The following is a 12958-nucleotide window of genomic DNA, read 5'->3' on the forward strand; positions in this document are numbered from 1 at the left end:
TGCAGCCGACCCGTTTGATCCTCTCCTACTGCCATCTGGTTCAAGCAGCCAGCCCTGCTCCAAGCCTGACCTCTTCGGTGAACTTCTTAATTCGGAATCTCCTGCCACGGCCCCCGCTTCCTTCCCGTCCACCCACAGCGCCCCACCCCCAGCCTGTAGCGCTGACTTCCTACACCTGGGTAAGCGCTAAAGTTGGGGCCTGCTGAGGTGGGTGGCATGGTCACCTCCTATGGGCCCTGGGCCAATGAAGGGGTGTTCTGGGTTCCCCCTCCCCTGGCAAGGTGACCAGCCTGCAGCTGTCCTCCCCATGCGGGGCTTCAGAGGAGGGCAAAAGGCAGTTCTGGGGGCACCAGCACCTAGCTGTGAGTCCATGCGGCTGGCCACAGGGTGGAGGGGGATCTTTGAAGATGTATGGACGCTTGTTGCTCTGTGAATGGCGGCTCTGGTTGCTGACCTCCTTGTGCACTTGGTTAGTTCAGGGACCACGTGACACGTTCTTGGGCCTCCAAGGAAAAAGAAAGCGGGTTGGTGTGATCCAAGCCCAGAGCAGCTCTCTCGGGACCCTGGTGGGGTGTGAGCCCAGCCCTGCTCACACATGAAGCGGGGGCAGAGGAGGCTGTTGCTGCCTGCTCCCACCAGGGGTTACCCCGGGTAGCACTGAGCACTTCTGTCTTTCCAGGGGACCTACCGGTGGAGCCCGGCAAGATGACAGCCTCGACCAGCCACCCAGATCTGCTGGGAGGCTGGGAGGCCTGGGCCGAGGCGCCGACCCCCTCGACCACTGCAGAAGGTATGAGCCCAGCCCCGTGGAGGCTGGTTCTCAGGTGGGAGCCCACTCCCAGAGGAGTGTGTGAGCCAGGAGGCCTCAGTGGGAGGTGATGCAGAGGGTCCCCATAGCACTCCGTGGTGTTATCCTGTGTCCCGTGGCTCCTCTGCCTCCTGGAGGCCCCTGGGGGTCTGTGCCATGGCTGGCATCATGGGGCCGTGCCCTGTCCTCTCAGAATGCTCCAGTAGTGAGCTGCTGGGGCAGGCCTGTGACCTGTGTCCCCTCCTAGTACTATTCACTGCTGTGTTTGCCCAGGAGCAACCCCGAGCCTGAGGCTCTCCCCAGGGCCAGATGGGGACTTTGGAGATACTGTCTCTTGATTTGCGTTTTTTCATTAGGAAGGAAGTCAGCTATTATTTTGCAGGTTTTAAGTTATTTGTATTTCTTTTTTTACAGAGGGAATTCAGCCTTTTAAAATGTTACTCATTTAGAGAGAGGGAGAGAGGGCATGAACAGGAGGGGCAGAGGGAGAAAGAATCCTGACTTGGGCTCAATCTCATGACCCTGAGATCATGACCTGAGCCAAAACCAAGAGTCACACTCAACCAACTATGGCACTCAGGCATCTCTGAAATTCAGCTTCTTTTTAAAAAATATTTTATTCATTTATTTGACAGAGAGAGACACAGTGAGAGGGAGCACAAGCAGGGGGAGGTGAGAGAGGGAGAAGCAGGCTTCCTGCCGAGCAGGGGGCCCGATACGGGGCTTGATCCCAGGACCCCGGGGATCATGACCTGAGTGGAAGGGAGATGCTTAACAATTGAGCCACCAGGCAGGCATCCTTGAAATTCAACTAATTTTTAATTGATTTGTAAGAACTCTTTATGTAGGAACAGCAGTTACTTGTAACAACTGTATAATGTTCCATCATGGGGTGCACAGTGGTAACTCATTCAGACCCCACCGTGTCTCACAGTTAGAATACTGACTAGCTTATGCCCTTGTGAGGAACAGCATAAAGCCTGCTCACACCTGACATGGGTTCTGGGAAGTGGAACTTGAGGATCAGAGCCACGTGACGTGGAGGCTAGCTTCTGTGAGGAGGCAGCTCTGGCTGCATGTACAGCTGTGTCTGGGGTTGGTGGGGTGCAGACAGTAACGGAGCGTGGCCTCAGGAGTGTTCTAGGGGTGCACCTTCTTATGCCCTCTGCCCTTCTCCAGGTCCCTTCTTCTCTCCAGGAGGCCAGCCTACCGCCCCTGGGCCCCCAGCTGGCTGGACCAAGTCTCAGAGCCTGGACCCGTTTGCAGACCTCGGTGACCTCAGTTCTGGCCTCCAAGGTGACGTGTGGGGCCCAGAGTACCGGCCCCTGGCAGGAGGGTGCAGTCAGGGGCGCTGCTCCCCTCATAGGGGCTTGTGAGCGAAGCTAACACCGGGAGGCATGAGGCACATGTGGGACGCAGGCACTTGGAGTCATGGAGGGATGGACGAACCACCCGCACCAAGTGCCTGTGCCTGCTGCCTGTGGCCTTGAATCTCCTGGGGACATGTCCTCAGGGTCCCTCTGTTATCTCCAGATGCATGTGGGGCATTGAGTATCGAGACCAAGAGTCCCCAAGCAGGTTCCTTATTCCTTGGCAATCAACTAGCAGGTGGAACGCCAGGCTGGAAAGATGTCTGCTGGGAAGGCTCGTTACTCAGGGTGTCGGGCCTCAGGCCACAGAGCTCTCCTCCCATCGGAGCTTCATGGCCGCTCCCTGCTGCCCCTCATGGTGCCAAGTCAGCCTTCAGTTTGGTTTGGAGACAATGTTCCTTGGTGCTTGGAAGACTCCTGGCACCTTGTACTCTCTTGTTCCCCTCTTGAGATGCGCATTGGGCCTGCAGGATCGCCTCCCCTCCCCCGCCCGTCTCTGCTGCATTGGTGCTCGCCCCGAGTCTATCTGGTTGAGCCCTGTGGCTTTCCTTCTTGGAGTAGCTACTGGCACTTCAGGTTACGCCATGTCTCTGAGGGATTCCTGGGAGTGTGGGTTTGCCCTTGGCCTTTTGTGCCTGTGCAGCCTCTCTGGCCGCTCACACTGGGTGGGCTGCCCAGAGCCTCCTGCTTCGGGGGTCAGACCTTTCAGGTCCTGTGTGACCCATCCTTGGGCTGGAGCCTGGCCCTCAGGGCTGCACCACGGCCCCAAGCCTCACATGCCCTCAGGAAACAGGCGATCCTGATGAAAACTGATGGAAGGAAAGGAGAAATAGACAAAGTCAGACTTAGGTTACAGATGTCAGACTCCTCGAATGATCAGGCCGCTGGACGAGGGGTTGGATGTGAGGATGGCACAGTGATGGAGTTGCTAGGGGCGCACCTAATGGCAGGGCCCTGCATCGTATAGTGGTCCCGGCCGGTGAGCGCGGACCACACCCACTCCCAGGCACCCCGAGCCTTCTTCAAGACTGCAGAGATCCCCCGACCACTTGGACTGGAAACCAGGGACGGCAGGATAACTGTCAGTCTTCATGTGCTTCAGTGCTGAGCAGTAAGTGAGTTATTTAGGAAACAGGAGGGTGCACTAAACTGGGCAAACGTGGACACTGAGCGGGTGCTTGTGGCCTTCTTGTCAGCCTCGGGGTGTCTGAAAAGATAACAGAATTAAGCCCTAACAGATGGAAGGAAATAATAAAGAGCCAAAATCTGTGAAGTAGAAAACTAATGAAACAGAATCTGATTTTTTGAAAATATCAGGAGAGCTCAAAAATCAGTAAAATCACAGACAAAGCTCTACGAGTGAAAGGATGATCAAGTAAGGACACAGGAACATCCCTGCAGACCTTGAGGATGGCGAGGGTACAAGGGCTATAGGCAGTGACATTGGTTGTGTCCTCGGAGCCGGTCCCCAGGAGAACCCGCGAGCGCTGAGCACATTGTGGGAATATCCCCATAGCTGGGAGGGAAACGAATTCACACTTGGAAGTCTCCCAAAAGGGAATCTCCGGTGCTACGTGGACGGTTTCCCTGGAGAATTTTACCAAATGTTTCAAGAATTCATACTGATTCTCCAGTGTGTTCCAGGAAATAGAAAGAGGAAGAAATGTTTTCCAGTCAATTTCAGGAAGCTTGTGATACCCTGATGACCAAAACCAGAGTCTGTGCAAAAAAACCCTGCAGGGCTGTGTCCCTCATGAATGTAGACAGAGACTGAACAAAACAACTGGCAGAGGGAACTGTCCTCACACAGTTGTGCACTGCAGCAAAGGAAGGTTTATTCCAGGAACATTCCGTGACCAGGGAACAGGGTCAGCCCCGTCATGGGCCTGGCAAGAGCACTTGGCGCCCCTGTCAACAGCGCAGGGAAGGCTGTTCACAGCAAGCAAGATGGGCTTGTGTGCTGGGGCTGCGGGTGCGGAGCTGATGCGGGCAGCCGAGGACTCAGACCAGCTCATAGGGACATTTACTTGGGATGTCAGGACCACGAGTGGCTAGAGTATTTCTGTAACGGAAAGGAGTATGGGAGTGTCACCCACCCCACGCCCAGCTTCGGGCTTACGCTGTAGCTGCTGAACCCAGCACCGCCTGGTATCAGAGCTGAATGGACCCGGGACCCATGAGTGGACCCACACATGCAAGGCCAGTGGATTTTTGACGGAGGGGAAAAGCCACTGCGACACCCAAGTGACATCACGCTAACTCTCACGCCTCACAGCAGGCGGCTCGGCCTGAGTCCTGGATTGAAACGTGAACGGGAAACACCTCAGCTCCTGGAGGAGGAGAGCATGGAGGAGGTCGTCTCTGGAACCCAGGCATGGTTTGCTTGTCACCACAAACCACAGCGGAGGGAATGACGCGGGGCATGTCGCTATCCTGGAGTGTGCTGACTAAGGGGTGGGGAGGACAAGCTGTGGATGCAGAAAACACATTTTTGAGCCAAGCGTCTGCTCTCTGACAGACGCCTCGGATACGTGAGCACCACAACAACCAGAGCCGTCAGCTTAGAATGTGGGAGGGGGTGCTGGGTGCCCACCACGGGGCCACCTGACTGGGGCCGCCCCAGATGTGGCCACAGTGGAAGCAGTGTGGCCCCAGGTGCTGGTGGGGGTCTGAGATGGCTCATTGGTTTCCCACAAAAGTGCAACGACCATTTATCCCAGAGACACAGCAAAATTTTGCACACAGTGTTGATAGTGGCTTCACAATGCCCAAAATGGGAGCAGCCATGAAGCCCTCCCGGGGGTCAGGGAGTGAACACACCATGTTGCATCTCTGCCCCAAAAAGCTGCTTACGGTGAGAAGGAGCAGGTCCTGTGTGAGAAGCACCAGCTGCAAAGCCTGTGTTCTGATCCCGACTCTGGAGCAGTCTCAGAATGATGGCCCCGGGGAGGGGCACAGAGGAGTGTCTGACCTCGCTTACACACGTCTCTGCATGTGGTCGCTGCGCACGCATGCACGCTGGTGTGGCTGTGTCTGCTGCCACGGGTCAGCCATGGAGCCAGGACCTGGGGGCCTGGTGCTGGTTGTGTAGCTTGCTGGGCGTCTGTTCCAAGAAGCAGCCGTGCCTTCTGAGGGCGAGTGGGGAGGCAGGCCCAGCGCTTGTCTCTGAGTGTCCCCGCTGTCCCCAGCCCCCGTGGACATGAAGTCCTGGAGATGGCAGTGCCCCTGTCCCTAGCAACTTCTCCAGGACGCGGCAGCCATCATGCGTTTGGACACTCACCCTGTTGTGACCTGTCTCCCCAGGTGCACCTGCTGGATTTGCCCCTGGGGGTTTCGGGCCCAAAATGGTCCCCCCTCCCACGGGCAGCAGCTCCTGGCAGCAGACAAGTCGGCCCCCAGCCCAGGGCACCCCACGGCCCCCCCAGGCCAAGCCACCCCTAAAAACTAGTGCACAGCCGAGGCCTAACTATGCCGCCAACCTGAGTGTGATCGGCAGCCGAGAGGAGAGGGGGGTCCGCACCCCCAGCTTCGGTAAGTCCTCATGTCCTGTGGGTGAATTCTTCATGGTTCCTAGGAAGTAGTTAGTGTTTTGCCCTGTTCTCCACCTCGTGGCCCAACCCAGGGGAGAATGTTCATGGGGCCCAGGTCTGTTCCCTCGGCGGAGGCTTCTGTGGCCTGGAAGAAGGTGCTGGGGCCTGGCCATGGCCACCAGACCCACGGTCTCCAGGAGCCCGCAGCCCTGTCTGTCATGGGGACAGCACACCTGCGTTAACCCCAGGAGGTGACGGGCGTGGCTGTCCTTCAATCCCAAAGCATCATTGATCTCCAAACAGTCTTGCAGGCTGTGGGCTGTGGTGTGTACCGCACAGAGATAGGCCGCCCGTTTCTGAACAGCCTTTCCTCTGAGGTGTCCCTACAGCACCCCATCCTCCGGGTGGGCCTCATCCAGCCTGCACCCATGGGCGGGACCCCTGGAGCGTTGTCTGCTGGCCAAGCCTCCATTCGCCCATAGGTCAGAAGCCAAGAGTGTCCGAGAGCGACTTTGAGGACCTGCTGTCCGACCAGGGTTTCTCCTCCAAGGCTGACAGGAAGGGGCCGAGGACCATGGCCGAGATGCGGAGGCAGGAGCAGGCGAGGGACACCGACCCGCTCAAGCTGAAGGTGAGTGGGGCTGGTCACCCCAGGTCTGCAGGGAGGGGGGTCTTGCGGGCAGGATTGGCCTGCACCCCGAGCCAGCCAGCAGCCACTGAGGGAGGCTCCTGACTCTCAGACATGAAAGGGTTGTGGTCAACATGCTTGCAGAGACAGCAGCAGCTTCCGTTGACATTTAACCTGCGTTTTTGGACATGTTTTGGGGTGATTAAGGGCCTCGCTGCTCTGAAGACCTGACCAGATGGAACCCCAGACGGTGCAGGGTTGATGAGAGCCATCTGCTGTCTGGGCTGGTCTGAGATAGGGCACTGCCAAGGGGTCGGGGTGCCCCCTCCACAGGATGGCTTTGCCTTGCAGCTCTACAGGGCCGTCTGGTCCTGTGTGGTGTGTGGCCGGGCCCAGGGAGTGGTATGAACCATGCCGTGGGGGCAGTCAGGTCCATGTCCAGGCTGAGCATCTCACAGTCAGAGCCTTGCTCTGTGCAGTGGCTGGTGTGTGGAGCAGCTTGGGGGGCAGAGGGGGTGGTTGCCCCGATCTCTCTGTAGCACCTGTGTGCCCTGCAGCTCCTGGAGTGGACGGAGGGTAAGGAGAGGAATATCCGTGCACTGCTGTCCACTCTGCACACCGTGCTGTGGGACGGTGAGAGCCGCTGGACACCTGTGGGCATGGCTGACCTGGTGAGCCCAGGGCAGGTGAAGAAACATTACCGCCGGGCTGTGCTGGTGGTCCATCCAGACAAGGTGAGCACTGGGCCGGGGTGTGGGGGCAGGATCGAGGGTGGGAGGATCGGGGTGCTGGCAGCAGGCCTAAGGCCTCCTCCCCACTGGTCTGGCCCCCAGGCGGCAGGGCAGCCCTACGAGCAGTACGCCAAGATGATCTTCATGGAGCTGAATGATGCGTGGGCCGAGTTCGAGAGCCAAGGCTCCCGGCCCCTCTTCTGAGGCCATTGTGGTCGAGGCTGTGCGTGTGGCTCACGGAGCCAGAAGCTGCTGAGCTCAACCTCCAAGGTCCTGTCCGTGGCTGTCACGGCATGGGCTGGTGTGGCCACCCCAGCTTGCTGTGCCCACCGTCCTCAGTGGACTAGAACAGACGCCGCTCCCCGGCATGAGAAGAAAAAGCATTCCAAAGCCTCTGAATTTCCTTTTCTTTTTTGGTCCCAAAGGAAATGTTGATTATGCTACCCCCATAACTGTCACGGTTTGTGATTCATTTCGTTTTGTCCCGTGGCCATTGCCTTGAGGGCACCTCTGCTTGCGGTAGAGTGTGCCGCTCAGCTCTCCCCCCACCCCCCACAAGCCCGTGCGTGACACCCGCTATGTGTGGTCAGCCTGGCCGCCACCTGTACAGAATTAAACTATTTTCTGATGACGTTTGTTTTGGCGCCGTGTGACCTTCTCTGGGGTGATCTTGGCCCCGACCACGGAGAGCACAGGAACCCCAGCCAGCGAGCAGTGGATTCAGGCCTCGGGGCTTCCGGGCAGCCTGGGTCTGGGGGTCCGGCCCTCACCGTGAGCTCTGGACAGGCCCCACGGTCACTGCACATGGCCAGAGCAGAATGATGCTGGCCCATGTCCACGTTCCGCTGGGCCCCTCCTCCACAGAGTGGGGCAGACATGGGCCTTTCAGTTGCTGAAATTCAAAACAAGAGCTTTCCTTTATGAGAAGCCTGTTGAGGAAGCACCAGGTGTCTGGTCCCATGTGGTCGCTGCATGTGCGGGCCTAGGGGAGCATCTGTCAGCACAGAGCTTTCTTTGGTCAGAAGTGGCTTTATGAGCTCCTGGGGTCGTCCTGCTCCTGCCCTGGGCTGCCTGGGCCACAGCTGCCCCTCAGTCCAGCTGGTGCTTCAGGCGTCCGGGAGCATGTGTCTGGTCCCTCTTTTCAGAGTCCGGTGTGATGCCAGAGAGAAGGAAGACTCCATGGACTGGAGAGGGGCAGCCTCCATCCCTCGGCCTGTTGCGTGGGTGGGATGCAGCCGTTGGTATGGACTTAAATGAGGGGTCAGTGAGGTCTGAGTGTCCACCTGTAAATAGTGGAGTGCTTGTGTCCAGCTGCTGTGAGCCCAGTACCGATGCCCCCACCCCATAGAAGCTGCACCTAGAGTTGGATGCTCTGACTGGACGCCCAGACCCCACCTTCCCCAGCAGGGACCACATTGGCTTGAGACTCACCAGACCTGTGGTTGTGCGGCGTGCGAGGCCCGGGGCTTAGAGGAGGGAGAGGCTCCGGCCTTTTGCCCTGCGGTCCCATGATGGGTCTTGTGGCAGCAGGACCAGATGGGGGGCTGGGACCCTGCCTGCCTTCTGGCCCTTGGGCTTAGCCCCCTCTGCATCCCCTGGCACCCCCACAACTCTCAATCTGGACAGAGGGCCAGGGACAAGGTGCGTCTGGGCCTCGGCGCCGTTTGGGTGCAGAGGTGATGGGCTCCCAGGGTGCGCTGAGTGACTCAGGCTGGTGCGGGCAGGCTCCCTGTGTGTGTAATGCACTCGAGGCTATTTTTAGTGTCTAGCTTTTTTAACAAATAACGAGCGGCTTAAATAGATGTAGAGATTTCACATCCAAGCCACTCTGGATCCAGTGCTGGGGCCAGGCCCTCCCGGAGCCCCTCCCCAGCCTATGGTGCCCTCTTGGGGGGCTGCAGCAGCCCACACACCCCCTTAGGTTCTGCCCTTGGCAGCAGCCCTAACTTATTGTCTAAGAGTGATATTCCAGAGGTTTCCACCTGCCTGGCCCACAGAGCTCTTAGCCTACAGGCCACGGACCCAGTGTGGGGGCTGCTCCAGTGCCCAGGCCTGTCCCCTGACCGTGGGGCTGTAGTGATAAGGACAACTAGACCCTCATGGGCCCTGGGGTGGGGGTGGGGGACGAGTCTGACGGGGGCTACAGGGTTCCCGGTCTGGAAATAGACCCAGAGAAGGGGCCCAGCATAGGAGCTGCCTCCCCAGGCTACCCCCATCTATAAACCCAGGACGCCACACCCACCCCAGATCTGCAGAGGGTGTCCTTGGGGCCATGGAGGGACATCGCTCTGCTGGATGTGTAGCCCACACAGTACACCCCCACACCCCCCTCCTTGCCTCCTCCGAGACTGCAGGCGTCACCCTGCACCCAGCAGCCTTTTGGCCCCGTGTCTAGGGTCCTGGCCGCGGTGTTTGTGGATTTGTCTTCATGCCTAGTGACTCGTCCTGTCCTCGTTCCTGCTAACTCCTACTGTGTCTTTCCTGGGGCTCCTTGGGCATGGTCTTTGGTTCCCCTACATGGTGGGTCTGAGAAGTCTGTGTCTCCTTGCCAAAGGGGCCCCTTCCAAGGCTGGGTACATGCCTGGGCACTGTGGCCTGTGTTCTTGGCTCCAGTGCAGAAACAGCATTGAGGAGGGCCTGGTCGGCTCATCTGGTGCAGCGTGTGACTTTTCATCTCAGGGTTGTGAGTTTGAATCCCACATTGGGGGTAGAGATGACTTTGAAAAAATAAAATGTTTAAAAAGGAAAAAGGATTTGGGATGCCTGGGTGGCTCAGTTGGTTAGGCCGCTGCCTTCAGCTCAGGTCATGATCCCGGGGTCCCAGGATCGAGTCCCGCATCGGGCTCCTTGCTCGGCAGGGAGCCTGCTTCTCTCTCCACCTCTGCTTGCCTCTCTGCCTGCTTGTGCGCTCTGTGTGTGTGTCTCTCTCTCTTTGACAAATAAATAAAATCTTAAAAAGAAAAAAAAAAAGGAAAAGGAAAAAGGGGCACCTGGGTGGCTCAGTGGGTTAAACCTCTGCCTTTGGCTCGGGTCATGATCTTAGGGTCCTGGGATTGAACCCCACGTTGGGCTCTCTGCTCAGCGGGGAGCTCTCTTCCCCCTGCCCTCTCTGCCTGCCTCTCTGTCTACTTGTGGCCTCTCTTGTCAAATAAATAAAATATTTTTTAAAAATTAAAAAAGGAAAAGAAAACAGGCTTGAATTCTATTTCTGCCTCATTTCTGGCAGATGCCCATTTGTGGGAAATAAATACTCAGAAAATAATGACCGAGTTCCCATTCCTGCCAGGGCCTATGGACTGAGTCTGGGGCATTTCACAGGGGCAGGGTCCAGCTCAGCTGCCCTGGCCTCCTGCCTGGTCATTCTGCCTGGGGCCCCTGAAATAAAGGGCCTGGTCTGGGTCCCCCCAGGGCAGATCCATCAGGACATACAGGGCACTGGAGTGACGGGGGTGTCCCTGCTAAGCCTGCCCTTCCTGGCCCAGGTGCCATGAAGCCAAGTCTACTCACTCTAGGGCCTCCCTCAGAGACTTCTGGGACACCACCCCATTCCCTGCAGCCTGTAGGGTGACCACTGGGACCTCAGGCCTATGTCCCCAGATTTGCAGAGGGTCCTGGGAGTTGCACCCCACCCCGGACTGTGGGACTGAGAATTCTGGGCCAAGAGGGACCCTCTGTTCCATCCCTAAAGCTAGCTCGGACCCCTAGCAGATGTGGGCAGACTCCAAATGTGCCATGGGTCCTGCCAGGAACAACCTGGGCCGGGCCTCCTGGTCTTGGTGATGGTGGCTGGCTGAGCTGTGACAGGGCAGCTGGTGGGGCAGTTCGGCCGGAAGGGGTGTACCTTGGCCACCAGAAGGACAGAAAGAAGGCGTGCATACTCAGGTCTGGTGCTGGCATCCAACTGAGCCCTGTGGCCCTCTCACTCAGGCTGGGAGCCTGTCCTGGGCAGTGAGGATGGCCTGGACAGGGTCTCGTCCCAAGCGAATCCTACTGCCTGGCACCTGCCCTGCCCACTCCTGCTGGGTGGGGTCCCTCTGGGAGGAAGACCCCTCCCCACAGCTGGAGCAGCGGGAGACTTCATTCTGCTTGGCTGAGACAGGGTGGGATGGAGGGGCTGACATGGGGACCCCCAGAGGTGGCCAGAGGTGTAGCCATAGCTCAGCTCAACCCAGCCGCACAGAAGCACTGAGAGCGTCCACCGGCGCATAGCGGCCTCGCCCAGTTGTTGATGGCAAACAGGGTGGAACAGGGGTGTCCCCAGGTCAGACCCAGTTTCCTTGGAGGTTGAGAGGCAGGGCTATCTCCGGGAGGAATCAAGCCCAGTTGTCCAGACCCAGCTCCCTGGTGGCGCCTGGGGCAGGGGCCTCCATGCAGGGAGGGGACATTTGGGGGCAGATCCACGTCGTACACGGGTCATCAGGGCTGACGATATCCACTGTCTTGACACCTTTATCTGTCCTCTTATTGGGGGAGTTGGGCTGTTCGGCTCTGCGTCTCATGGAATTCTGTGTCCCCACTGAGGAGCAGCCAGCCTCTCCACAGGCCTTCTTACCCTGCCAGTTTGGACAGGGGCTTCCTGTCGGGGCGCACAATGGCTCATACCTGCGACCATGTGCCATCCGCTCGCTGGGCACTGGCATGAGGACAAGGCAGAGGCCCTTCCTTGAGGCTTAAGACGTTGGGTCCTGGTCACACCCTGCAGGGATGGGGTTGGCCTGGGTGATGTGAGCCCTCCCAGAGAAGCAGCTGGCCGGCAGAGCCAGGCTAGTGAGCATTCACTGCCAGAGAAGGCCTGGGAAGGATGGGAAGGCATGCGTCACACCGGTGCCAGTGACCCTTGGCCAGCAGGAGGGCCCGGGTGGCCAGCCCCCAGGCTCGGCTGCAGCCTTAGCACACACAGGACCTTGGGGCACCATCAAAGCAGAGAGCATGGGCCACGCCCAGCTCTTCTCCAGCTCAGGTGCAGCCCACACATGGGTCTCAGAAGCAGAGGGACTGTCCATCCTTGCCCGCCATGGTCCCAAGGACTTTTACCAGGAAGCCCTCCACCCAGCTCTCAGCAAGCTGTGCCCTGGGGCTGAGGGCTGTCCTGAGCCCTGTCTGGTGGGGAGAGTAGTGTTGGGGATGGGCACATCCAGCTGTGGCCAGCCCGCTGCTCCCACAGCCCCACCGCTCTTGGCCTCTTTCCCCCAGGGTGGCTGCTCCACACCTCTGGCCTCAACAGGCCTGCCTCCCCCCTGGGGCACCTGTGCCCTTGCCCATAGGGGGTTCTTCAAGCTTGGTCCCTTGGCTGGGTCTGCAGGCCCTGAGCTGTACCCTCAACCCTGGTTCTGCCTGACTCCACAGCCAGCGCTCATACCCAGGCAGCATTCACACCCACGTCCAGGTGGGTCCACCCTAGTGGACGGTCCTCCAGCCACAGCCCCTGTGCTGTTTGCCCTGGGGAATCTGTGTGGGCTGGCAAGGGGCCTCTGGTATGTTGAGGCCACAGGGTGGAGGTGGGGACTGGCAGAGCAGATGACTGCCCCTCAGCTGCCCACAAGGGCTGAGGTCAGCGTGGGAGTCTGGCCTTCCAGTTCTCGTCCCCCACTTAAACCAAAGCTGCTGGGGGGCATGAGGCCAGTGCTGGCCAGGGGCTGATGGGTCCGTGCAAAGGAGACACCTGTCCTATAGGACGGAGCTCTGCTGTGAGTTGTCCTGGCTGGAAGCTGAGCCAGGGGCTGCGTCCCCACCACACCCAGCTCCTGGCCAGCCCTGTCCAGGTGTCTTTGAGGACAGGCAGATGGTATGGCTGCCACCCAGCCTCTGACTTTTTGGGCACTGCTCACCCCTTCCCAGGAGCTGGAGAGAAGGGGGCAAAGATGTGTGGCAGGAGCTGTTTGGGGAGAGTC

The 12958-nt window shown here is 58.8% G+C and overlaps 1 protein-coding gene across 14 annotated transcripts in view; it reads left to right on the forward strand.

Moving 5' to 3' along the window:
- GAK (cyclin G associated kinase) overlaps positions 1–7698 on the forward strand; it is a 56271-nt gene extending 48573 nt beyond the window's left edge. For all 14 annotated transcript variants that reach the window (XM_082727191.1, XM_082727192.1, XM_082727196.1 and 11 more), the window contains 7 exons: positions 6–179; positions 680–790; positions 1988–2104; positions 5482–5709; positions 6191–6339; positions 6894–7070; positions 7170–7698. In XM_082727191.1, the coding sequence (XP_082583317.1) occupies positions 6–179; positions 680–790; positions 1988–2104; positions 5482–5709; positions 6191–6339; positions 6894–7070; positions 7170–7271 (1058 nt within the window). In that variant the 3' untranslated portion in view covers positions 7272–7698. The remainder of the gene's footprint in view (positions 1–5; positions 180–679; positions 791–1987; positions 2105–5481; positions 5710–6190; positions 6340–6893; positions 7071–7169) is intronic.
- Positions 7699–12958: the final 5260 nt, after the last annotated feature.

This window comes from Mustela nivalis (assembly GCF_964662115.1).
Source record: "Mustela nivalis genome assembly, chromosome: 4".
NCBI lineage: Eukaryota > Metazoa > Chordata > Mammalia > Carnivora > Mustelidae > Mustela > Mustela nivalis.